Here is a 27,937-nt window from a genome sequence, read left to right on the forward strand (position 1 = left end):
GCAAACCAAGAGGTGAATTAGACGCACACACACACACACACACACACACACACACACATACATACACACACACTATATTAACAAATATTCAATTCGGATTTAGAGGAGGATGATCCTGTGTAACTGAATTCAATGCTGTTTGCTGATTGCAGAAAATGAAAGTGACTCACAAAATTTGGTCAGTGTTTTTTATAGTGTCTGTAAAAGGAGAAAGCTGAAAGTAAATGTCAACAAAAGTAAAGTGATGGTTTGTGAGCGAAATAGAAGTGAGGTTGTAGATTTTGTATGCCCATATAGCGTGGGAATTGAACGTGAAAAAGAATGCAAAATAATTTTGAATGGTGAAGAAATGGAGGTCAATGAGTTTAAGTACCTTGGATCAGTTATATGTAAGCACAGTGATATGGAGGGAGAGATAAGAGAAAGGGCATTGCAAGGAAGAAGGGTTGGAGGGTCTTTGGGACGAATCATGAATGGCAGAAGTGTGAGCATGGAGGTAAAGAGGGATTTGAGAAATACAATACTATAGCCTGTTCACTTAAGCTAGATTCCTGGCGCCTAGGCAGGTTGGTAAGCTTGCAGTTGATTGGCTGCTCCGCTCTCCCGCTAACACTCATGTCGGACCACATCTTGCATGCTTGAGTGAGACATGTTTCTTTATTATATGCCATAGCTCACCTCATATATGAGCTAGCCAGTTTTGGTTGACACCATCAGACTCAGCAGTGACTGTAGAATCAAGATGTATTTTAAAAGCTCGACAAAACAAAAAAGAAAATGGTATTACGATGAGTTGAACCGTGATGTTAAAAAAATGTTTATAACATGTTTTACTTATGCTCACTGTTTTCAACAGTTGTTCATTGACTGCAGAAATATATTATTACATTACGTAGGGAAATTTCTCGTGAACACGATAGTGTGATCAGAATGCAGTTAAAGCTCTACGTATTGAAAACACAGAGTTATTTATGGCAACATTTCACTCGCCCCAACCATCACGGCGCTCGAGACACCCTGTATGATGATAAAAAAAATGAGTGTCGCGCGTGTAGTGCGGCGACGGCCTGATGAACGAGCCTCCCATAACCCACTTAGCCAGTGGGGTACCTCTTTGGCTGACTCGGTAAGGAGTGGCTCTCCCGTCACGCTGGTCGCGGGTTCAATCCCAGGCAGCCGGGGAATACCCTCACCTTGTCTTGATTAATTTCTCGTGTGTTTCGATACACGCAGAGGACGTGTAGGAAAATAGAAAAAGAGAAAATAAAAGCCCGGGGCATTACACGCGCAATATGATGGTTGGGGTGAGGGACATGTTGCTATAAACAACCCTGTGTTTTCAATATGTGGAGCTTCATCTGCATTCTGATCACACTATCGTGTTCATGAGAGATTTCCCTACGTCATGTAATAATATATTTCTGCAGTCAATGAACAACTGTTGAAAACAGTGAGCATAAATAAAACATGTTATAAATATTTTTTTAACATCTTCACAGTTCAACTCATTGTCATACCATTTTCTTTTTTGTTTTGTCGAGTTTTTAAAATACATCTTGATTCTACAGTCACTGCTGAGTCTGATGGTGTCAACCAAAACTGGCTAGCTCGTATATGAGTTGAGCTATGGCATATAATAAAGAAACATGTCTCACTCGAGCATGCAAGATGTGGTCTGACATTAGTGTTAGTGGGAGAGCGGGGCAGCCAATCAGCTGCAAGCTTACCAACCTGCCTAGGTGCCAGGAATCTAGCTTAAGTGAACAGGCTGTAGTACCAACCCTCACATATGCAAGTGAGATGTGGGCCTGGAATGAAAGTCAGAGATCTAGAGTGCAGGCAGTGGAAATAAGTTGTTTCAGGAGTGCTTGTGGTGTGAGTAGAATGGATGGAATGAGTAATGAAAGTGTGTACGAGCGTTTTGGAATGTGTCACTGGGGTGAAGGGAAGAAGTGTGGAGTGGTGGAAGAAGTGAAGCGACAGACTTTAAAGTGGTTTGTCCACATGAAGCGAATGGAGGAGAGTAAGATGACCAGAAGTGTGTATGTGAGTGAGATGGAGGGATGTTAGAGGACGACCTTCATTGAAGTGGAGGGATAGGGTGCAAGAGTACTTTAGGGAAAGGGGGAAAAGATCTTTGAGAAACTTTGAGCAGGCAAGGAGGGAGTGTCTGGATAGTGAAAGTTGGAAACTTCTGCTGTGGCCATCCCCTGGTGGGAGCTCCTTGGAGCAGACGTCGATGAAATGATGATGATGAGAGAGAAACAGTTTATATAACAGTATATTAATACTGTTACGACTGTCAATGTATTTATATGATTTTTACGTGAATATTTATCTCTCTCCTTATACTGTATCTTATTTATTTCCTTTGTTTTTTGTCTACTTTGATATTTATAAGATAATAATGTTGGAAAACCTTTATATATCACAGAAAAATATGCGGGTTCTTCGGAGCAGCAAGCCACGCTCCTACAACTCCTCAAACTCCTGCAAATCAAGTGTCAACAAACAGCGTCCGTTCAAAGCGCCGCTTCCTGACCTGGTGAGTTACAGCTTATCTAGTTTATTTTGCTGCCTACACACCTTCAGGAGACACAGGGCTGATGGCAGTAGGCTGTGGGCGTGTAGACGTGCAGGGGAAAGGAGAAAATGAGTGGTGATGGACAAGGAATAGAAGGTAAAGAACCGTGCCCTATGTCTTCGTCCTCATCTTTCCCTTTCTCTACCTCTCTTTTGGCCCATATATTTCGTTGACTACCTACCTTCAGGAGACACAGGGCTGGAGGAGTTGGTGGTGGTAGGCTGTGGTCGTGTAGGGGAAAGGAGGGAATAGGTGGTTGAAGACGAGTAAGAGATGGAAAAGAGCCACAGCCTTTCTCTACCTCTCTCGGCCAGTATGTTTCATTACTACACACCTTCAGGAGACACAGGGCTGGAGGATATAGTGGTGGTAGGCTGTGGGCGTGGCGGCGTGTAGGGGAAGGGAGGGAATAGGTGGTTGAAGACAAGGAATAGACGGAAAAGAGCCACCTGTAGCCTTTCTCTACCTCTCTCGGCCAATAATTTTGTTGACTCTACACCTTCAGGAGTAAAGTGATGGTTTGTGAGCGAAGTAGAAGTGAGGTTGTAGATATTTTATGCCCATATAGAGTGGGAATTGAATGTGAAAAAGAATGCAAAATAATTTTGAATGGTGAAGAAATGGTCAATGAGTTTAAGTACCTTGGATCAGTTAGGTGTAAGCATGGTGAAACGAAGGGAAAGATAAGAGAAAGGGCATTGCAAGGAAGAAGGGTGGTAGGGTCTTTGGGACGAATCATGGCTGGCAGAAGTATGGACCTGGAGGTAAAAAGGGATTTGAGAAATACAGTAATAGTACCAACCCTCACATATGCAAGTGAAATGTGGGCTTGGAATGAGAGTCAGAGGTCTTGAGTGCAGGCAGTGGAAAATGAGTTATTTGAGGAGTGCTTGTGGTGTGAGTAGAATGGATGGAATGAGTAATGAAAGTGTGTATGAGCCTTTTGAAATGTGTCACGGGGGTGAAGGGAAAAAGTGTGGAGTGGTGGAAGAAGTGAAGCGACAGACTTTAAAGTGGTTTGGCCACATGAAGCGAATGGAGGAGAGTAAGATGACCAGAAGGGTGTATCTGAGTGAGATAGAGGGAGGGAATGCTAGAGGACGACCTCCAGTGCAATGAAAAGAGATTGTGCAGGAGTATATCAGGAAAAAGGGTGAAAGATCTTTGAGAAACTTTGAGCAGGCAAGGAGGGAGTGTCTGGATAGTGAAAGTAGGAAACTTCTGCCGTAGCCATCCCCTGGTGGGAGCTCCTAGGAGCAGACGTCGATGAAATGTTAACGATGAGAGAGAAACCATTTATTTAACAATATCTTAATACTTTGTTACGACTGTCAATGTATCTACACTCAACCCTCGATTTGCCGGACTAAAAGGGGGGAAGGCTTGTCCGGGAATGGCAAATGTCCGGCAATGGAAAATGTCCGGGGGTCTACCCCCTTGCCGGACTTTACCCTATATATGTCCGGGAAACACAACCCACCCCCGGACTACACCTCGCATAGCTGTCCTATACTGTCCTGTAATATATTACCTTCTACAACATGCACATATACAACATACATATACTATATGGGTGGCATCGTTGTGAAGAAGAGGTGTATCCACGACAAGCACGTAAGCACAACACTCGTGTGACGCGGCAGACTTGTGTACAGTCCAGTACTAGACGTGTATGTCCGCCCGCGCTGCCATCTAGTGCCCGATTTGCGAACTTTGTCTGGCGCGGTAGTTTGAAATCGACTTGTCCCGGACTTTTTTTTTTATTTTTTTTTTTTTTTTTTTTTACTCTTGTCTCTCCGTCGAAATCCGGCAAATGGAGGTCCGGCAAATCGAGGGTTGAGTGTATATGATTTTTATGTGAATATTTCTCCCTCTCCTTATACTGTATCTTATTTATTTCCTCTGTGTTATGTCTACTTTGATGATGTTTATAAGATAATAATGTTGGAAAACCTTTATATATCACAGAAAAATATGCGGGTTCTTCGGAGCAGCAAGCCACGCTCCTGCAAATCAAGTGTCAACAAACAGCGTCCGTTCAAAGTGCCGCTTCCTGACCTGGTGAGTTACCGCTTATCAAGTTTATTTTGCTGCCTACACACCTTCAGGAGACACAGGGCTGATGGCGGTAGGCTGTGGGTGTGCAGACGTGTAGGGGAAAGGAGAAAATGAGTGGTGATGGACAAGGAATAGAAGGTAAAGAGCCGTGCCCTATGTCTTCGTCCTCATCTTTCTCTACCTCTCTTTTGGCCCATATATTTCGTTGACTACCTACCTTCAGGAGACACAGGGCTGGAGGAGTTGGTGGTGGTAGGCTGTGGTCGTGTAGGGGAAAGGAGGGAATAGGTGGTTGAAGACGAGTAAGAGATGGAAAAGAGCCACAGCCTTTCTCTACCTCTCGGCCAGTATGTTTCATTACTACACACCTTCAGGAGACACAGGGCTGGAGGATATAGTGGTGGTAGGCTGTGGGCGTGGCGGCGTGTAGGGGAAGGGAGGGAATAGGTGGTTGAAGACAAGGAATAGACGGAAAAGAGCCACCTGTAGCCTTTCTCTACCTCTCTCGGCCAATAATTTTGTTGACTCTACACCTTCAGGAGTAAAGTGATGGTTTGTGAAGTAGAAGTGAGGTTGTAGATATTTTATGCCCATATAGAGTGGGAATTGAATGTGAAAAAGAATGCAAAATAATTTTGAATGGTGAAGAAATGGAGGTCAATGAGTTTAAGTACCTTGGATCAGTTAGGTGTAAGCATGGTGAAACGAAGGGAAAGATAAGAGAAAGGGCATTGCAAGGAAGAAGGGTGGTAGGGTCTTTGGGACGAATCATGGCTGGCAGAAGTATGGACCTGGAGGTAAAAAGGGATTTGAGAAATACAGTAATAGTACCAACCCTCACATATGCAAGTGAAATGTGGGCTTGGAATGAGAGTCAGAGGTCTTGAGTGCAGGCAGTGGAAATGAGTTATTTGAGGAGTGCTTGTGGTGAGTAGAATGGATGGAATGAGTAATGAAAGTGTGTATGAGCCTTTTGAAATGTGTCACGGGGTGAAGGGAAGAAGTGTGGAGTGGTGGAAGAAGTGAAGCGACAGACTTTAAAGTGGTTTGGCCACATGAAGCGAATGGAGGAGAGTAAGATGACCAGAAGGGTCTATGTGAGTGAGATAGAGGAGGGAATGCTAGAGGACGACCTCCAGTGCAATGAAAAGAGATTGTGCAGGAGTATATCAGGAAAAGGGTGAAAGATCTTGAGAAACTTTGAGCAGGCAAGGAGGAGTGTCTGGATAGTGAAAGTAGGAAACTTCTGCCGTAGCCATCCCCTGGTGGGAGCTCCTAGGAGCAGACGTCGATGAAATGTTAACGATGAGAGAGAAACCATTTATTTAACAATATCTTAATACTTTGTTACGACTGTCAATGTATCTACACTCAACCTCGATTTGCGGACTAAAAGGGGAAGGGAATGGCAAATGTCCAATGGAAAATGTCCGAGGTCTACCCCTTGCGGACTTTACCCTATATATGTCCGGAAACACAACCCACCCCGGACTACTATACTGTCCTGTAATATAATATATTACCTTCTACAACATGCACATATACAACATACATACTATATACAGGTACTGTACTGTTTTGGGTTGTCAAGAAGAGGTGTATCAACGACAAGCACGTAAGCACAACACTAGGTGTGTGGGCTAGACGTGTATGTCCGCCCGCGCTGCCATCTAGTGCCCGATTTGCGAACTTTGTAGTTTGAAATCGACTTGTCCCGGACTTTTTTTTTTTTTTTTTATTATTATTTTTTATTTTTATTTATTTTTTTTTTTTTACCCCACGGACTCTTGTCCGGCAAATCCGAAATCCGGCAAATGGAGGTCCGGCAAATCGAGGGTTGAGTGTATATGATTTTTATGTGAATATTTCTCCCTCTCCTTATACTGTATCTTATTTATTTATTCTGTGTTATGTCTACTTTGATGATGTTTACAAGATAATAATGTTGGAAAACCTTTATATATCACAGAAAAATATGCGGGTTCTTCGGAGCAGCAAGCCACGCTCCTGCAAATCAAGTGTCAACAAACAGCGTCCGTTCAAAGTGCCGCTTCCTGACCTGGTGAGTTACCGCTTATCAAGTTTATTTTGCTGCCTACACACCTTCAGGAGACACAGGGCTGATGGCGGTAGGCTGTGGGCGTGTAGTCGTGTAGGGGAAAGGAGAAAATGAGTGGTGATGGACAAGGAATAGAAGGTAAAGAGCCGTGCCCTATGTCTTCGTCCTCATCTTTCCCTTTCTCTGCCTCTCTTTTGGCCCATATATTTCGTTGACTACCTGCCTTCAGGAGACACAGGGCTGGAGGATGTGGTGGTGGTAGGCTGTGGTCGTGTAGGGGAAAGGAGGGAATAGGTGGTTGAAGACGAGTAAGAGATGGAAAAGAGCCACAGCCTTTCTCTACCTCTCTCGGCCAGTATGTTTCATTACTACACACCTTCAGGAGACACAGGGCTGGAGGATATAGTGGTGGTAGGCTGTGGGCGTGGCAGCGTGTAGGGGAAGGGAGGGAATAGGTGGTCGAAGACAAGGAATAGACGGAAAAGAGCCACCTGTAGCCTTTCTCTACCTCTCTTGGACAATAATTTTGTTGACTCTACACCTTCAGGAGTATAGTGATGGATTGTGAGCAAAGTAGAAGTGAGGTTGTTTATATTTTATGCCCATATAGAGTGGGATTGAATGTGAAAAAGAATGCAAAACAATTTTGAATGGTGAAGAAATGGAGGAGATCAATGAGTTTAAGGGCCGCTTTCACAGTCGTTTTGTTTATTTTGATCATTACCAATGGCGCCGATCGATGCTATAGTTTTCCACGTGAAACTGGCCGATGGGGTAGTGGCGGCTACAGAAGAAGCGAGAGGTGTTGAGAGTGTGTGGTAAGGTGTGGGGCTAGGCTAACCCCACAGCCGCCACTACCCCACTGGCCAGTTTCACGTGGAAATTCTATAGCAGCGATTGCCACCATTGGTAACGACCAACACAAACAAAAGGACTGTGAAAGCGGCCTTAAGTACCTTGGATCAGTTAGGTGTAAGCATGGTGATATGAAGGGAAAGATAAGAGAAAGGGCATTGCAAGGAAGAAGGGTGGTAGGGTCTTTGGGACGAATCATGACCGGTAGAAGTGTGAGCATGGAGGTACAGAGGGATTTGAGAAATACGATAATAGTACCAACCCTCACATATGCATGTGAAACGTGGGGCTGGAATGAAAGTCAGATGTCTAGAGTGCAGGCAGTGGAAATGAGTTATTTGAGGAGTGCTTGTGGGGTGAGTAGAATGGATGGAATGAGTAATGAAAGTGTGTACGAGCATTTTGGAATGTGTCACGGGGTTGAAGGGAAGAAGTGTGGAGTGGTGGAAGAAGTGAAGCGACAGACTTTGAAGTGGTTTGGCCACATGGAGCAAATGGAGGAGAGTAAGATGACCAGAAGGGTGTATGTGAGTGAGATAGAGGGAGGGAATGCTATAGGACGACCTCCAGTGAAATGGAGAGATAGAGTGCAAGAGTATATCAGGAAAAAGGGTGAAAGATCCTTGAGAAACTTTGAGCAGGCAAGGAGGAAGTGTCTGGATAGAGAAAGTTGAAAACTCTTCTGCCGTGGCCATCCCCTGGTGGGAGCTCCTAGGAGCAGGCGTCGATGAAATGATGATGATGAGGAATTGAGAAACTATTATCTGAGGTTGACACTGACAAAGCGACTGGACCAAACAATATACCCTGCAGTATACTAAAAGCTAATGCTTGCATTCTTGCACCTATCCTGCAGGTTATATTCTTGCAGACATTACAAACCGGAGAACTCCCTCAGGACTGGCTTTTGGCAAATGTGTCACCAATTTTTTAATCCGGAGACAGAACCCTCCCTGCTAATTATAGACCTATTTCACTAACCTCAGTTCCCTGCAAAATTTTAGAACGTATAATTCATAGACATATAATGGCCCACTTTGATTGGCAAAATATACTGACTGACAGTCAGCACGGCTTTCAGCCCAAACGTTCGTGCGAGACTCAATTACTTGTGACCACACACGACATTTTGCAGTCCCTTAACAACCCCAAAGTTAAACAAGTTGATGCCATAATACTTGACTTTGCCAAAGCCTACAACAAAGTTTCCCACCAAAGATTTTTAGCTAAATTAGAATACTATGGCATACGAGGACAACTTTCTAACTGGATTACCACGTTTTTGACTACCCACAAGAAAAGAGTTGTTCTTGATGGTAGTCAATCCTCATCTATTCCTGTAACTTCTGGGATACCTCAAGTCACAGTCTTGGGCCCCCTTCTTTTCCTTTCTTACATTAATGATCTCCCACTATCACTTACCTCTTCTACTAGACTTTTTGCAGGTGACAGTTTAGTTTATCGACCCATTTTAGATAGGGATGACTGCCTTCGACTCCAGGACGATTTGGCTGCACTTAAAGACTGGGAAGCCAAGTGGCAGATGACGTTTAGACCAGACAAATGCTATCACATCCGTTTCATAAGTACTAACAAACCTATTCCCTCATTAACAAACTCCATGACACAAACCTAAACACTGTCTCTTCACACAAATACTTGGGCGTACATATCTCAGCAGACATGCGATGGAACACACTCGTGAGCAGCATCAGGGCCAAAGCTCACAGAGCCCTGGGGTTCCTGCGTAGGAACCTTAGCAGGTGTAACACAAACATCAAAATTCTTGCATACAAATCACTCGGTCGGCCACACATAGAATGTTGTGACACCGTCTGGGACCCACACACTAACAATAACATAAATAAATTAGAGGCCATACAAAACAAAGCTGCAAGATGGGCCAGACATGATTACAGACACACTACATCAGTCACTTTGCTTAAACAAGACATAAAACTAGACCCATTAGCAACACGAAGACAAATACACAGACAACAAATACTGTATAAAATCACAAACAATTTAGTAGACATAAACAAAGACACTTATTTACACCCGAGAACTACATGATCCTCTAGAGGCAGCCACAACCTTAAATACCACACCTACCAGACTAACACTACAGCCATATGGGCGGTCTAAGGTGCGCAACTGGCGAATGTGCAAATGGCAAACATAGTAACCTATGGGGAAAAATACATATGGGTGGTCACGGCCTAAACCCCTGGGGCCCTTGTCTGCTGGCAGGAAACTTCTTGATAGCGTCCTCAATTTAGCATAACCAGTTTCTGGGTCGTGATCTGTAGAGTCCCGACAACCTAAGATTTAGGTGCCATTATTGGCCCTGTTTTTGCCGTGCTTTTCAAATGCTAGCACACGCTCTCGCGTCAAAAACAGGGCCAATAATGGCGTCCAAATCTTAGGTTGTGACGCTGTGTGCGGCATGATGGTGGTGCAAAGGTGAGGCAGAAAACATTGAATAATCGCAGTCACCACGAGACCAGGAGAGGCAATTGGGCGATGGCGGGAAATGACATGTTGTGTATTTTGGTAGTGTTCTTCACTGGCGGGAGAGGGCGCGCGGATGGTAGACAGCTGTAGCTCGCCAGCTGGTTTCAAGGCTTCTTCAACACCTTCACTTTTGTCATCACTACCACTATCACCACCACCACCACCACCTGCATCACCACCATTGCTACCTTTGTTGTGTTCTGCTGTAGTCACATACCTGTGTGAAGGAACACATGTTGAAATCACTGTAAAACACTGTAGGAGCGTTGGAATATACCATATCCCATTCTCGTCGCTGTAGAGGGTTCTAGGAGGAATGAATGAAGCTAGTGCGTCTCCATTCTTTACTTGGTAGAGTACGTGTATGTACAGGCTGAAATGCTGACACACTCTGAATCTTGAGAAGTATACATGCTTAAAACTAAACATTATTATTGAGACATATGAACATAGATCTTATAATGAGATCACACTAGTTGATGGTGTTGGAAACTCAGTAAGGAATTGGATCCTCTCAAGACAAGAGAAAACGTAATACTGTGTTTAAAGGTCAACTTACATGTATAACATTTCCTTCCCCCTTGAAGGTAAGTAAGGACACTGACAATAGTAATATGAAACTATAGATATGAGCACGTAAAAATATACTTAAGCTATGTCATGGATTATCATTATAAATCACTCACATATTACTATCTTACAAGTCTAATCTCTCGGAAGGTAATCCTCTGGTTGCCCTATCAGGAAGTACTCTGTGTGCAACAGGACTCTGGGGTAAGGACACTGTGGGTTGTGATAAATGATCATCATTGCTGGAAGGAACTGACTGCTCTGCACTGTGTTGGCTTGCAGAAGCGTTTTGCTCTACAGAAGAGTTATTTTGAGTTTTATCAGTCCAAGAAGGTTTTAACTGATCAATGTGTCTCTTTGTGACACTACCATTTACCTTGACATCATAGTGCATATTGCCTACTTGACGTTCAATTGTTCCTGGTACCCACTTGTCTGGTGTGGTGTATGACCTAACCATCACTGGAGATGAAGGCTCGAATGCTCTTACTTTCCCTTGGTGTTGTAATTGCTTCCAGCCTTTGCTTTGCTGTTCACTAAGGAAATTTGGTAACATTAAGTCTAACTTGGTTCTGATCCTCCTTCCCATTAATAAAATAGATGGTGCCACCCCCGTTGTTGCATGCGGAGTAGTCCTGTAAGTCAAGAGAAACTTGCTGATGCCTGAGTGCACATTGGTACTGTTCACATTCTTACACTTCATATGCTGTTTGAATGTCTGTACAAATCGTTCAGCTTCACCATTTGTGGCAGGATGATATGGTGCTGACTGTATGTGCTGAATGCCATTGACTGTTAAAAAGTCTTTGAATTCCTGTGAACAAAATTGTGGACCATTATCTGATACAATGCGTTCTGGTAAACCATGTACAGCAAAGATTTGCATCAGTGTCCTGATTGTGTTACTTGAGGTAGTTGATTGCATTGGAATGATCTCAGGCCATTTACTGCAAGCATCAACAACAATTAAGTATGAATGTCCAAGAAAGGAACCTGCATAGTCAATGTGCAGTCTCTGCCATGGATATCTAGGATATCCAATGGGTGAAAACGTACTGGCTTGGGATAATTTTGATGGATAGCACATGATGTACATTGTTTAATATATGTTTCAATGTCTTTATCCACTCCTGGCCACCACATGTAACTTCTAGCAACTGCTTTTGCTCTGACAATACCTTGGTGGTCAGCGTGTAACTCTGTAAGAACCTGTTCTCTGAGTTGTTTAGAACGACTACCCTTGATCCACGCAATATGCAGTCTTGTTCTACACTGAGCTCTGACCATACTGCCACATACGGTTTACATTCTTCACTAGTCAGTAATGAATCTCTTCCAGTTACTAAAGCTTGCAGTACCTTTGACAATGTAGGATCTTGTTTTATACCTTGTGCTATGTGTTTAGCTGTGATAGGTAAGTTGTAGCAATCTATTAGCAAAATACTAACATCATGATCTGTAGGTGCTTTATCGACAGGTAAGCGAGACAATGCATCTGCGTTTCCCATCTTAGCTGTAGGTCTGTACTCCAATGTGTAGTTGTATGCTGCTAGTGTGATAGCCCAGCGTTGGAGTCGTGCAGCCACTAAAGTTGGAAGACCTGACTTTGGACCAACAATAGCTAGTAATGGCTTGTGATCTGTGACTAGTTTGAATTCTTTTCTGCCATATAAGTATATATGGAATTTTTTGACACCATATACAAGTGCAAGACCTTCCTTCTCAATTTGAGAATAATTCCTTTCTGCCTTGTTAAGCAATCTTGATGCATATGCAATTGGTTTTTCTGTACCATCTGGCATTTCATGAGCTAAAACTGCCCCTACTCCTACTTGTGAGGCGTCACAGACTAATTTTACTGGCAAATCCATTCTGAAATGTGTCAAGAAATTTGGTGAAGCTATCTCTGTTTTGATCTTCTCAAAAGACTTCTGACAGTCTTCTGTCCAGTTCCATTGTACGTCCTTGTTGAGCAGTTGATACAAGGGTTCTGCAATGGTAGCTAAGTTCCTTATGAACTTTCCATAAAATGTTACTAGTCCTAAGAATGACTGAAGCTCCTTTACATTTTCAGGCACTTTTGCTGACTGAACTGCCTTTACCTTGTCATTTGTTTTGTGAATGCCTTGTTCATTTATAATGAAACCTAAGTATTCAATAGATGGAACATGAAACTGGCATTTATTCCTATGAATTTTTATGCCATTGTCTTGGATCCGCCTTAATACTGCTGCTAGTCTTTCTTGATGCTCTGTTTCATCTTTGCCTGCAATTAATATGTCATCTATGAAGCAAAATACACCAGGTAGTCCATTGAATATTTTGTCCATGGTTTGTTGCCATATTGCAGGACTACTGGCTACACCATATGGCAGTCTCTTTGGACGAAACAAACCTAAATGTGTGTTTATTGTGCAGTATTCCTGTGATTTGTCATCCATGATTAATTGCTGAAAAGCTTGCTTCATATCAATCTTTGAGAAAATTTTGCATTTTCCTAGGGTTGAGAACATGTCTGTGGGGTTAGGTAGAGGATGTTGGGCTATTTGCAGTTGTGGATTTAATGTGACTTTGTAATCTCCACATAAGCGAACGCCACCGCCCTTCTTTGCAACAGGGACTAAAGGTGTTCCCCAGTCTGAGTACATAACTCTTTCCCATGTTCCTTCTGACTCTAACCTCCTAATTTCCTGTTCCACTGATGCCTTTAAAGCATATGGAATAGCTCTAGGTGCACAAAATTTAGGTGTCGCATCTGATTTGAGTGCTAAAGATGCCTTAACATTTTTAACTGTGCCATGGCCTTCACTGAAAATTTCTTTGAAGTGTGATAAGGTTTCACTCAAAGGAATTTCTGATTTATGCTCTACCTTCAGAACATTGAAAATCTTTGACCAGTCTAGCTTGATGTGTTTTAACCAGTCTAGACCCATTAATGTCTGACCTTGACCTTTCACAATGGTGATAGACAAGTTTGTTGTTTGCTGATCATACTGGACATTTACTTTGGCTAGACCAATTACTTGAATGGTATGTGAGTTGTAATCCTGGAGAACTTTGTTACATGGTTCTATGGACAAATCAGAAATCTTGCGCGCCACCTGTTCTGGCATTACTGAGACATCTGCAGCCGTGTCAACTTGCATGGCAATTGGCATATCATTTATGTTGACTGTGATCATTAATCTCTTCTCCTTGCTTGATAGAGAATTGATTTGAAAAGCAAATTCCTGTTCATCCTCAGCTGATTGTTGAGATTCAGCCATAGTTAAGGCACAATTAATGTGTTCTGGTTTGCGGGATTTACACATAGTGCTAAAATGACCTTTGCGTCCACAGTTGTTACATTGTTTGTCAGTGGCTGGACATTTTGTTCTGTCACTGGGATAATGACCTGCCCTACCACATCTGTAACATGTGTGAGATGTATGTTGTCCTTTCACCTTGTTATGCTGTGAAGGATGGCTAGCATGCGTTTTGTTAGCTGGAGCCGTAGGCTGTTTCCCCTCAGGCTTCCCATGTGCCTTTGTGTTGTTTCCTGTTTGCCACTGTTTCTGTGGTTGCTTGGGATTTTTTGATAGTTTGTTAATTTGAACCTGACTGCTGTTGTGTGCTTTGCCTTCAATAACCTGAGCTTGAGAAGTAGCTGCTTCAAGTGCCCTAGCAATTTCTAGTACTTTGTCCAGAGTTAGGTTTTTCTTGGAGCAACTTTTCCTCAACTCATGTGATTTACATTTTGCTATGACCTGATCAATTATGACATCATTGGTGTCAGTGAATTCACATGACAGTGCAAGGCGTTTGAGCTTAGTCACAAATGTGTCAATTTTCTCATTTGCTTCATTGACACACTGGCTGAACAAAAAACGCTCATATCTGATGTTGGCCTTGGGTGTGAAATAGTTATTGAGGCAAGTTTTAAGGTCATCATAGGCCTCACCTTCAGGTTGTAAAGTGGCAAAAATATCCTGTACCTCCAATCCAGCGACATGCAGCAACAATGCAGCCTTCTGGTCTACCTTAGTTACCCCTGCAGCCCTGAGGTAAACTTCAAAGGAAGACATCCATTTTTTCCACCTCTGTGCTACTGAAGATGGATCCTCTTGCACCGAGAACGCCTTGGGAGCCGGAACATCCAGAACCATCGTAGTGGTGGTTGTGGTTGACTGCTGTGGTTACGCTCCTTACCAAACTTGGTTGGCTTGCTTGGAAGGCGCCGTCTGCTTGGGACGTTACCACTCGTCGCCAATCTGTTGTGTTCTGCTGTAGTCACATACCTGTGTGAAGGAACACATGTTGAAATCACTGTAAAACACTGTAGGAGCGTTGGAATATACCATATCCCATTCTCGTCGCTGTAGAGGGTTCTAGGAGGAATGAATGAAGCTAGTGCGTCTCCATTCTTTACTTGGTAGAGTACGTGTATGTACAGGCTGAAATGCTGACACACTCTGAATCTTGAGAAGTATACATGCTTAAAACTAAACATTATTATTGAGACAAATGAACATAGATCTTGTAATGGGAACACACTACTCGATGGTGTTACATAAACTCAGTAAGGGATTGGATCCTTTCAAGACGATAGAAAACGTAGTATTGTGTTTAAAGGTTGACTTAGATATATAACAACCTTCATCACCACAACCACCTTAATCGCCACCACCGTCTTCATCATATCTCTACCACTATTATCACCACTACCATCACCTTCATCACCACCACCACCATCTTTGTCACCACCACCATGTTAATCACCACCACCACCACCACCACCTTCACCACCAACACTTCTTACCACCACCATCACCTTCATCACCACCACCACATTCATAATCTCCACCACCTTTATCACAGCCACCACCTTCATCTCCACTACCACCACCTTTATCACCACCTTCATCACCACCACCGCCTTCATCACCACCATGGACATGTTTACCAATACTACGCAGAAATTTAAATTTAGCGGGAGATGGCACAAGGGGGAACCGCCCCTTAGTCAGTGGTGGGGGGGTGAAGTGCGCAAATGGCAAGACCACCTGCGCAAATGGTGGGACGATGGCCACAAATTAAGGCCACGTAAATGGCGAGTGTGCAAATGGTGAGGTTTTATTGTAGTATATTCAAACATTCATTCTTTCCCCGTAGCATCCAAGAGTGGAATCATCCCCCATCTCATGTAGTTTGACACATTTAGGAATAGGATCATCAGTCATTATCTCCCCAATCTTGGCCCTTCACCATGTCCCAATACCTTTCCTCGTCCTAACCCTTATCCTAATCCTGTCCTGTCCCTTTGAATCCCCCGCACAACCCCCGCATATCATGCCACCCAAGAGTGGCCCTCTGCGGGTCCCATAGAAATTAAATGAAATGAATGAAATGAGGAAAAGAGCCGCACTCTTTCTCTTCGTCCTTTTCTTTCTCTGCCTGTAGGTGCTATGGTCCTATTCTTAAATGTGTCGGGCTCCCATTATGACTATTTTCTAAAGCAACAGAGAAAATTAACTGGGTTTTCATGGGTGATATTCATGTTTATGGTGCGGGAGTCTTGTAAAACTATCACTAGAATCACGAAACAATCCATGAAAACTCCAGCAGCTTCTAAGAGAAACTTTTTGAACAGGCGAACTGAGATGCAGATATGTTTAAGAATACGGACTTACATCTTTGACTACACTTTCAGGAGACTCGTGGCTATATATAAGGAAGGAATCAATAGGAACCAGAAAAAATCATCCCACAGTCCTTTAAGCTTGTAATAGCCCTTATGAGACACAGCCGAGTATAAATGCTCAAAAATTATATTTAAAATTATTCCAATGATTAGCACAATATCTGTAAGATTTCCATGTGTCAATCAACACTCTGATCACAATTTCCATTGCAAGTCAGTTGTTTTTGAGGTTTTAATAAGTAAATGGAGATTGGTTACTATTTTTATAACAGCAGGATAGTATCTGATAGGTAAAGGGGGGCGACTACGGGGTGTCCTCCTGCGCATATGGTACGTCCAATAGCTTTGAAATCTTAGTATGTTGTTTGTTACTGTAAAGGTTTCTTATTCTGTGAATTTCATCAAATTTGGGTGAAGTTTAGGAGAGACTCGAACAAAGTGTATTTTTTGTTTTTTTGTTCCACAGGCTTTAATTTTCAGTTAATCGGTTTGAAAAAAAATACCATAGAAACTTTGTTTACCTATCTACATTTTGTTGGAAGTAACTTTTTGGTTTTTTGTTTTGTCTTCGAAGAAAAAAAATTACAATCTTTTGTCAGTTATTATTTTCTCCTCTTTGTGTCCCGTTTTCTTTTGACATTATTGAAAATCTATTTCCAACTAAAAATTGCCCTTTAGTTGTAGTTTCAACAGATACCTAACAAAAGTCGATCAGACTTTTTACCGATTTTGTGAAATTATTTTAATTTTAAAAAACTAATTTTTGAGATATTGGCTTCTAAAGATTTTTTTACATTTCATTCCTGTCCTGCCATTTGCATTTATTTGATTGGCATGAAACTTTCACATATTATTGTGTATATCTTGTTGACTTACTGGAGAATGATCAGGCATCTGGGCCCGCGGCACTCCCGCGTAAGCCTTGAGTGCCGTGGGAGTCTCTGCCTCTCGCTACTCTCTTGCTTGTTATCTGAGGTTTGGCCGCTCCACAAGACCTCTTGATGTTGGTGACTCTTTTTTGGTTGCCTTGCACTTGTACATCATTTGTAAGGACGTTTTTTTTGGCTGGAGAGGAGAGAAAAGTCGACATACTCTTCCGTCTGTGTCTCGCTTGGCACTGGCGTGGTGGCACCTCTCTTCCTCCCCTGCCTCTCCGGCAAGAAAGAAGAGGATGACAGATGACAAAATTTACGAAGAATTAAAATATTCTAATGCAATTTTACGTATATCTGAATGATACAGCATATGTTGACATGGCGTCTTATGACGCGCATGTCCGACTATAACATAAAACCCCCAGGGGGGAGGGGTTTTAATTTTACGAAAACAAACCTCACCACATGGTAAGTTAGGGTTTCCCGGCCACGCTGAGCGAAAAACATGTACTCGTCCAATTTTAAATATATTCGTCAAAAATTCTTTTATGTTTTTTTTTTTTTTTTTTTTTTTTTACAACAAAGAAGGCAGCTCAAGGGCACACAAAAAAGAAAACATTAACAAAAAAAAGCCCGCTACTCGCTGCTCCTAAGAAAGAAATAAAAGAGGTGTCCAAAAGCAGGAGGAGATGTCCTGATACCCTCCTCTTGAAAGAGTTAAATCGTGAGGCAGGAGGAAATACAGATGAAGGAAGATTGTTCCAGGATTTACCAGCGTGAGGGTTGAAAGAGTGTAGATGCTGTTTAACTCTTGCTTAAGGGGTTTGGACAGTATATTGATTATCTTGAGTAGAAAGTCGTGAGCAGCTGGGAAGCGGGAGGAGGGGAGGCATGAAGTTAGCAAGTTCAGAATAGCAGTCAGCGTGGAAATATCGCTAGAAGAGAGAGAGAGGCAACATCATGGCGGAATTTAAGAGGTAGAAGACTATCAGTATGAGGAGGAGAGCTGATGAGACGAAGAGCCTTAGCCTCCACTCTGTCCAGAAGAGCTGTATGGAGCCCCCCACATGAGATGCATATTCCATATGAGGGTGGACAAGGCCCCTGTATGGACAGCAGCTGTGCAGGGGAGAAGAACTGGCGGAGACGGTACAGAACGCCCAGCCTCGAGGAAGCTGATTTCGTAAGAGATGAGATATGAAGTTTCCAGTTGAGATTTTGAGTTAAGGATAGACCAAGGATGTTTAGTGTTGAGGAAGGTGATAGCTGGGTGTTGTCAAAGAATAGGGGATAGTTGTTTGGAAGATTGTGTTGAGTGGATAGGTGGAGAAACTGTGTTTTTGAGGCGTTGAAGGACACCAGGTTCCTCATGCCCCAATCGGAAATAATAGTAAGGCCTGAGGCTAAGCGTTCTGCAGCCTCCAGCCTTGAGTCGTTAAGTTCCTGTAGGGTGGGTCTTCTTGAGAATGTGGTCCTGGTGGTGGTGCTTGGGGTGGTGTCCATGGGGGAGAGATGCTGGCATGTTGGTGGTTCTCTGCATGGTAATTTACTAGAACTAGATTATTCTCTAACATGGCTTTGTGAGGGATTTTGGTCTGATTTATGGATATGTGTCTGGACCCCTGAAATAGTCTGACTTAAAAACATTTCAGTAATGTCACTGACAAGTCAAACGGAAGCATACAACACAGCATTAGTGCTGAAAACGAATTACAGCCCTTCTGCCTGACGACAGGCACCACCACCCGGGAAAAACTGTCATGTACATCACTTCAGATTCCAGTACAGATTGCACACTATCGGAAGTAGGAAGATGGAGGAATTTGACAATTTGCTCCTAGAGGATGACTACACAGAATACAGATCACCTGTGCTTAATCCTTTGTATATGCCCCACATCCAGCGGCAGATGCTTTCTGTGTGGCAAGAGTTATGTTTACAGTTTGCATGTATGAGTTCTGAGCCAACTCTAATTTTCTCCTTGTTTTAGATTGATGTCAACTATAATATTGTAAAAATATACATTTCCTCACCTGCACATGATGATTATGTTAAGAGATGATGCAAGAAATTCACCAGCATACAAAAAATCAGCACTGCTCCGGGATTAAAGTCACAGCTACAAAATAGTTGGACAACGCTACCTAGGATCAAAAAGATGCGAAATGTCTTTAGAAAATGCAGCATCTTCCCTTCTTTCCCTTGCCTTATGCCATTTTCAGTTTTTATTTAATGTGAAATGACAAGAAAATAAATATTTCTGTATACAACACCAACTTTCTGGGTCTCAAAGAGCATTATATTCTATATTTCATTCTTCAAAAAAAAATTCCTACGGGAATTTGACTGCTGTGGTGCTGTGGCTACTACTCACTGATTGACCAGTGAAAAGTGTTTGTCTTTTGGGAAAACATATCACTGAGCACTTTTGGTCTCATTTGCTTTTGTATGCATCCGTCTGACTTGTCGGTGACACTACTGAAAACTCATTAACACCGTATCCAATATCTGGAGTATAGAAGTGTGACTTATAGAGTTTACTGTATTCTTTTTTATATATATATATATATATATATATATATATATATATATATATATATATATATATATATATATAAACTAGTCACAAATGGTTTGAGGCTCAGTAAATGTAACATGCTGAAAATTTTAGAATTTTGCCTTATTGATAACTTTGGCATGGACTGAATATGGGAAGATGGATGAGAAAGAAATGGATATGAGAACTTTATTATTACCTTCAATATATTGCTGTATGTAGACTTATGTTAAAAACTGACTGGCATATATATTCTCTAATTCTATTACAATTTCAGTTTCAGACAGAGGCACTACACCGTGATATCCTCAACAGGAATAAAACAGCATTCAACCAGGTTATTGAGCGGTACATTTCCCTGGCACGGACTTCCTCCTCCACTAGATGAATGTCCCTACCAGTCTCCACACAACAGCAAAAACAAACCAAGTTCAACTCCCTTATACCCCCAGAAGAACCTTTCCAGGACAGGTGCAACCATAAAAACCAGCACTGTCTCCCCAGCGATCTCATTGAGGCAAGATTCATGTTGTGATGAGGATGATCTCGTTAGAAGTAGAGGAATCACTGCAGAGAAGGAAACAACAGCTTGGGTTAAGTGATGACTTTATATGTGAGGAGATAGAGGATAATGAGGTTGATGAGGATGACCCCACTTGGGATGGCTCTCATTACCATGCCAGGGTGAATTTACCCACCAGATTGCATAAAAAGAGAAAACTTTCTGATAATCTTATTACAAACACAGTGGGGTCATCTGATGAAACAAGTCTCGAAAGAAAGCAAAAGCACCTGTGGATGAAGTAAGCCTTTCCCAAAACAAAACTGCTGATTTGAGGAAGCTTTCTGTGCAGGACAGGCTTTCAGATGTGAGCAACTTACCAAGAAGAAGAGGTAGACCTCCCAAAAGAAAGTCTGTGCTGGAGGTGAATGATGAGGGTAATATATCAAAGAAAAGATGTAGATTGCCCAAACAAAAGTCAGTGCAGAAGGTGAGCGTTGAGGGTGATACATCAAGGAAGAGAGGTAGACAGCCCAAAGCAAAAGTGGCGGGAGAGAGTCAAGAAAATCTGAGACAGAACAACCCAAGGAATGAACCCAAACGGAGAGGCAGGCCGCCCAAGAAGAATAAAACATTGGTGTGAACCCCACAAGGACGGAACCTCAAACAAAAGGTCACCTGATGAAAACAATGAACCCAAACGGAGGCAGGCCATCCAAGAAGAATAAAACATTGAGTGTGAACCCCACCAAGGACGGAACCTCAAACAAAAGGTAAACTGATGAAAACAATGAACCAAACGGAGGGCAGGCCACCCAAGAAGAATAAAATATGAGTGTGAACTTCACCGATTTGAACCTCAAACAAAAGGTTATCTGATGAAACAATGAACCCAAACGGAAGAGCAGGCCAAGAAGAATAAAACATTGAGTGTGAACCCCACCAAGGACGGAACCTCAAACAAAAGGTCACCTGATGAAAACAATGAACCCAAACGGAGAGGCAGGCCATCCAAGAAGAATAAAACATTGAGTGTGAACCCCACCAAGGACGGAACCTCAAACAAAAGGTCACCTGATGAAAACAATGAACCCAAACGGAGGGGCAGGCCACCCAAGAAGAATAAAACATTGAGTCTGAACCCCACCAAGGACGGAACCTCAAACAAAAGGTTATCTGATGAAAACAATGAACCCAAACGGAGGGGCAGGCCACCCAAGAAGAATAAAACATTGAGTGTGAACCCCACCAAGGACGGAACCTCAAACAAAAGGTTATCTGATGAAAACAATGAACCCAAACGGAGAGGCAGGCCATCCAAGAAGAATAAAACATTGAGTGTGAACCCCACCAAGGACGGAACCTCAAACAAAAGGTCACCTGATGAAAACAATGTGCCACAAAAGAGAGGCAGACCATTCAAACAGAAAGCAACAGGGACTCTTAAGATCCACACTCAAAACTGTAGTGTAGTGCTGAGAAGGCTTGGTGGGGGCAGGGAGGGCATCCTGTCTGTAAATAAAACAAATGAAACCAGGACAGTGTGCAGTATTAGAGGTGCAGAAGAGGAGGAGGAAAGACCTCAAGAGAGCAGTGATAGTAGTGTGAAGTTGGTGCAGGAGGCAGTGGGAGGGACTGCTGGTATTCTGCATAGGGTTGAATATGGGAAGTATATAATCTGCCTCCTTGACACCATGGACACGATGCTTATCATGGTAAATGAAAACTCGCCCAGTGAAACTAGTTCTGGCAAAGAAACAGAAGCAACTACACGAAAGACTTCCAAAAAAGAGAAGAAAAAAGCCCAAGGAAGAGAACAGAGTACAAGAACTCATACTGGCAGCAACATGGAAGCAAACACACAAGTAGAACAAACTGTCAGCAAAATTACTAACATAGAGAAAAGAAAAAAGGTTGGTCAAACAGCTAAAAAAACTAACAACAAAGAAAAAGATAAAAAAGCCATAGAAAAACAGCAGACAGTGGATAAGAAAGCAAGGAGTAGCACAAGAACTGAATCCTCACGCCATCATGAGGCGATGCAACAGTCTGAGTCAACTGTTGAACATCCTACAGTGAAAAAGATGGGACAGAATAACAGCCGAAAAAGGGAGCACATCTCAAACGCAGTCAAGTCACCGAAGAGACAAAGGAATGAGTCAAGCGTGCCCGCCAAGGCTTCTGTTGCAACACACCTGGCCATAGATGCCATGTTGTCACCTGGGCAGAATAGCGGCATTGTTCCCAGCAGTGAAGGCAATGTAATGTTGATCCAGATGCAGGAACAGATAAAGTTACAGGTCAGTTTATGCAGCATGAACCTCCGAACACTGGTGAATCACCAAATCAGCCAAAAAAAGCATGTGACCTAGAAGTCTCTGACAGAAGTCTTTCTTCCGATGGGTCAGAGTCAGAGTCACAGTATGAAGATGGATCGCCTACTGATAGTGATGAAGATGACATGATTTCAGAATTTAGTGCAACCCAGAAAAAGAAGAGCTCCCTCCATCAGACACGAGAAAGGCTGAAAAGAAGGAATTACAGACCAGAGCACAGAGAGTCAGTGAGCAAAATTATATTTGATCGTGACGATGACATCCTTATTATGGAACCGCCCAAGCCTGTGCCCATGTCAGAAAACAAGAAAGACAACACAAATTCTGAAAACAGCCAGATCACAAAGGGGGTGCAGGGCAGACCCTTCATGGTATCACCATATGTTTCCCTGAAGACCCAAAGAGCCAATAGGAGAGCTGCAGGTGGACACCAGCAAAGCCTGACCACTAGCAGTTCCTTCATCCAAGGCCTCATCAAGAACTCCATCATGAAGAATGTTCCAGAGATGATGACTTCGGCCTCAACCAGGGTACCAGTGGACGGTCAAACGGAGGAAGAACCTGACCCTGAGGACATGTGGGGTCTCCTGCCAGCCCTCCCCCAGCAGTCCTCCAGCTCCCTTGCCGCAAGGGCTGCCAAGACCAGCCTGCAAGAATCTGGCATAACGGTGGGTGTTCTGTGATCAACTTTATTTCCATCATTGTGAAAGTTTTTTTAATGTTTTGCTCCTCCACTTCCTTCTTCCAGTTGTAACTATTTGAATTAGCATCATTTCCCAGCATGAAAAGCCTGACTATTAAACCACTAATCATTACTAAGCAGCATATACCTCATTTTGTTTCCTCCAGTTTTCTGTCTTTTCTGTCATTCATTACTTATTAATTCATTTACCTCTCTATTCCTTCTATCATTCGTTCATTCATTCATCCCACAGGAGACTGCAGCCACGGCTCCAGAGAGGCCAACAACTGTCACCAGCACCAACATTAGTGGTGCAGTCATCACATCAAAGGTATACTATATACTTTTCTAGATAAAAAAAAGAAAAATATCAATTGATTAATAGATTTACATATATTTCAAATATTTACGAATGTATAATTTATATAAGTTGATGTATTCATTCACTTATTTACTATTTTATATTCCTATTTGAGTGATGTATGGAGGTCAGTTGTATTTAAGGAGATTGGTTGTAATGTAAGACTTTTAACATTTTTGGCAGGCCTCCAAGGTAATGAGTTTTTGGATAGAAAGTGAAGATGAGGAAGAGGATAAAGACACAGAAGACACAGAGTCACTCTTCATGCCCACACTCCCCGTGGCCTCACAGCTGATCCAAGAGAGCACCGTGCTTCCCAGCTACAGCTCCCTTGGCCCCGAGCACTGGATGTCAGTAGCTAGAGCTATGCAGAAGCGAAAAAAGGTAATAGAATAAGTGTGTATGTAGTGAAGGCAAAAGAATGTAATTTAATTTTTTTATAACAAAGGAGGCAGACCGTGGCTGGACAATTTGCCTACAGACAGTGTGCCTACTGAACATTATACATATGGACAATGTGCCTAACGGATATTTCGCAATGCTAAAAACAACTTTCTTTATTTGAATAAAATATATATATATATATATATATATATATATATATATATATATATATATATATATATATATATATATATATATATATATATATATATATATATATATATATCTATCTATATATATATATATATTCTGAGTAATGCTTCATATTACTTGCTTTTGATGTTGTTCAGTCCTAATTCCCACGCCACCAATTTTATCCACTGACTACTTATTAACACCTACTTTTCACCTCATGTAGTACATGTAAGTGGACTTGGTATCATTAATGTATTTTATCCTGGCACAGTCAAGGAAGGAAAATTCATTGCTCTGCTTCGCCTTCTAACTCTCCTGATGTCCAGTTTGCTCTTTTCACAAAAAATTCAACTGCTCGGGTTTCAGCAGGCTTGCGCTATCAGCAGCGTGTGGAAAAAGCGAGCCGACTCATGTATGGCCAGGTTAACTAGGGTTGTCATAGTAATTCTTGATCGTTATCAATGGTGGTTATCGCTGCTATAGTATTTCCAGCCACAAACTGGTCGTTGGTATGGCGGCTGCGGGTTATCAGTTCTGGCAATCTTGCCACCATCACACCGCTTCCTCTGAGCCACCAATACCCAGCAGGACAGTTCTGTTGAAATCATAATGTCAGTCACGCTTACTGGTAATGACCAAACAAAGTGATCGAGCGTCTTGGGACAATAGGCGCTCAGGTACCAGAATGAAAACTTGGCTCGCCGATGTTTAATTTTTGACCTGTGATGATTAAGTATTTGGGTATACATGATAAAATTCCCACCATCATTAAAGAATGCACAAACACCATCACCAAATTGCCACACCAAATTCACACACCATACATGGGTGTCACAACAACACTATCATCATATATTTAGAGTATCGTACCATATGGTCAAGCAAACACCTGAAAATTTATCATGTAATAGATATTATCCCATATAAACATTATTAACAATCGTTCACTTACAACAATGCTCTCCTCTCTGGTACCATGCAGAAATCCCGCGGAATCGGCACAGATTTGCCCGGATCTGTCGCCGTGTCCCTCCTAACAGCTGTCTGGCAGCACCATTAACACCATCACTAAAACCAACATCCTATTGTAGTGCGGCGACGGCCTGATGAACGAGCCTCCCATAACCCACTTAGCCAGTGGGGTACCTCTTTGGCCGACTCGGTAAGGAGTGGCTCTCCGGTCACGCTGGTCGCTGGCTCAATCCCAGGCAGCCGGGAATACCTCACTTTGTCTTGATTACTCTCGTGTTTCATACACGAGGACGTAGGAAAATAGGAAAAGAGAAAAATAAAAGCACAAGTATTATCCGGCATATAAATATCAAACATGTCAGGTACATATTATAAAGAGTAATCCAATCACAAACGAGATATGAATAGGGCAAACCAGCTGTTACAAACTTAGTACCATTTGGTGATATGAAGTTAACCCATATTTTCCCACTATTGCATATATATGATGACATACCTTATAAAACACACAGAAGCTGCATATTTCAGCACCATCAGAGTCACTTAATGCATGCACAGATGCATTCCACTCTCTTACGCTCTCAGAGCATCGAGTGGATGCGAAGGCCAACCAGCTAGCGACTGGGCCAGCTGAGGCAGCACTGCCCGCCACCACAATTCTCCGTAAAGCTTACACGTCACCATGTAGCAGACGAGCAAGTTTATCTGCCATAGAATGCGTAATTTCCATGTACAAATACATAATGTATATACAATTAAACATGGTTAGTTATTGGGCAAATTCCTACAAATACATACAAACATATGAAGACATAGCAAGTATATCTAATACGAGTAGATGTACTGCCGCCATATTCTGCCCAAAACTGGCTCAGTCTCTGCCTAACCATTACTTTCTTCCTGCCAACCTGAAATCGACAGGTTAGAGCACATGACCTGTGACTTGAATTTGAGTGAGGCCATTACAGCCGATCACAATGCCTTCTACTATTCAGTAATTTTGGCTAGAGGATTGGTCTGATCAGAGATAATCTAACTTACACACAGCATGCAGAGAGAGAGAGAGAGAGAGAGAGAGAGAGAGAGAGGGAGAAATCCTCCTAAAACTAAACCCAATTGCCATCAAGAGATTTTCCTCTAGCAAAAACTAACCTGGCAACTCTAGCTATTTGGCAGGCAGACCAGAACCTGCATTAATAGATGGTTTACCTGTGTGATCTGAAGTCACGAAGTTTAAAACAATATCAGTCTCTAGGAATTGAATGTATGAATTCACGTTATATCGCTGATTTGGATTGTATATATATATATATATATATATATATATATATATATATATATATATATATATATATATATATAGTCAGCACAGAGTTGGGTGTTCATTATGACATTTAGGTTCATACAAAGTGCCAGCTTCCCATTGACTGGTGGTGTGAGTCAACTTTTGTAAAACTCTTTTCATGTACATTCCAAAGCCTTATGGAAATACGGCTGTACATTTAACCATTATTGTTAGTCATCCTCATTGCCGGTATTTTGCTCCCGGACTTCGGCATGATGTTAAAATCGCTTAACGGCGGACTATAACCCTCATGGGAAAATATGCATTTGGCTACCTCTGACACATCATATAAAACATGCTTTTTTTTTCATTCCAAAATAGCCCAATTCTATGTATAAGCGTTACTCAATCTGGCAACACTGCGGCGTGGCGCAGAATTTTTTTTTTTTTTTAGATAATGTCAAGGAGAAATCTCGACTAACAGCAGTCGCCCCTGAGTGAGCTGCCGGTCATTAGAGCTACGACGCTCACAGTCTAACCGTGACGTCACTCAGAGTAAATCCCCAAAGGCGGTGTCGTCACTACACTTTTCCCACAACTTTTTCCGCCGTTTGAAAATCGTCAGATATCTTACGCGTCTAACAAGCACACAAACGGTGTTTCGTCTGAAACTTTCCGCTGTACAGACCTGTGGAACAAACAAACATGGAGTCCACGCTGCGGCAAAAGATAAGCCAGTTTGAACTCTAATACTGTGTATCAGAGACGACGAGCTAAACAAGCCAAAAAGCGCATGATGCGCTCATGGTTGGCTCACGGAAGAGAAAGTAGGTACCATAGCCGTTAAAGAGCTCGAGCTAGGAGGTGATCAAGGAGACCTGAAGAATTGGATCAGGTTGGACAAGAGCCAGTACCACAGACTTCTGGAGTTAGTGACACCTCTTATTGCCAGAAGTGACACCAGGATGAGGAAGGCTGTCACTGCAGGAGAGCGTTTGAGACAGGTTGAAGCCACGCGGAAAGTCTCGGTCTTGGTCTTGGAAATGTAAACAAAGGCGGAAATTTGCAGGCGGAAACGATCCTGATCGTCTGACAAATTCATGCGATAAGTTCATGCGGAACGATGAAAAATCGACGGAAATGGCATTAATCGACGGAAAAGTGCTAGTGTGACACCGCCTTAACGTCCATTGCCCCGCCTCCCTCCTCCCTTCCCCCTCCTCTCTGCCTCCCTCCTCCCTCCTCTCTGCCTTCCTCCCTCCTCTGCCTTCCTCCTCTCTCCTCTGCCTCCCTCCCTCCTCTCTGCCTTCCTATTTAGCGTCAATGCATCTGAAACTGGGGCCGCGTATAAGCGGGGGTCACAATTAGTTAACCATGAATACGCGAAACCGCGATGGGTGAGACCGCGAATCTATGGGGTGACTGTATCCTCGAAATAGGTTAGAAAGTCTCCCAAATTTTGTCCATT

At 42.6% G+C, this 27,937-nt stretch overlaps 1 protein-coding gene and 2 long non-coding RNA genes across 3 annotated transcripts in view; all 3 read left to right on the forward strand.

Annotated features, from left to right (window-relative positions):
• LOC126989734 (uncharacterized) overlaps positions 1-6,785 on the forward strand; it is a 28,946-nt gene extending 22,161 nt beyond the window's left edge. The window contains exons 2-3 of the long non-coding RNA XR_007743657.1: positions 2,435-2,545; positions 6,612-6,785. This is a non-coding gene — a long non-coding RNA (uncharacterized LOC126989734). The remainder of the gene's footprint in view (positions 1-2,434; positions 2,546-6,611) is intronic.
• Positions 6,786-20,326: 13,541 nt separating this feature from the next.
• On the forward strand, positions 20,327-21,434 carry LOC126989735 (uncharacterized). Its single transcript, XR_007743658.1, has 2 exons — positions 20,327-20,893; positions 21,390-21,434. It is a non-coding gene; the product is annotated as an uncharacterized LOC126989735 (long non-coding RNA).
• Positions 21,435-22,530: 1,096 nt separating this feature from the next.
• Positions 22,531-24,156, forward strand: LOC126989736 (uncharacterized). The gene is made up of 3 exons (XM_050848347.1): positions 22,531-23,258; positions 23,526-23,603; positions 23,817-24,156. The coding sequence occupies exons 1-3, from the start codon at positions 22,563-22,565 to the stop codon at positions 24,027-24,029; spliced, it is 987 nt and encodes a 328-aa protein (XP_050704304.1). The 5' UTR covers positions 22,531-22,562; the 3' UTR covers positions 24,030-24,156.
• Positions 24,157-27,937: the final 3,781 nt, after the last annotated feature.

This window comes from Eriocheir sinensis, unplaced genomic scaffold (genome assembly GCF_024679095.1).
Source record: "Eriocheir sinensis breed Jianghai 21 unplaced genomic scaffold, ASM2467909v1 Scaffold1281, whole genome shotgun sequence".
In the NCBI taxonomy this organism is placed as follows: Eukaryota; Metazoa; Arthropoda; class Malacostraca; order Decapoda; family Varunidae; genus Eriocheir; species Eriocheir sinensis.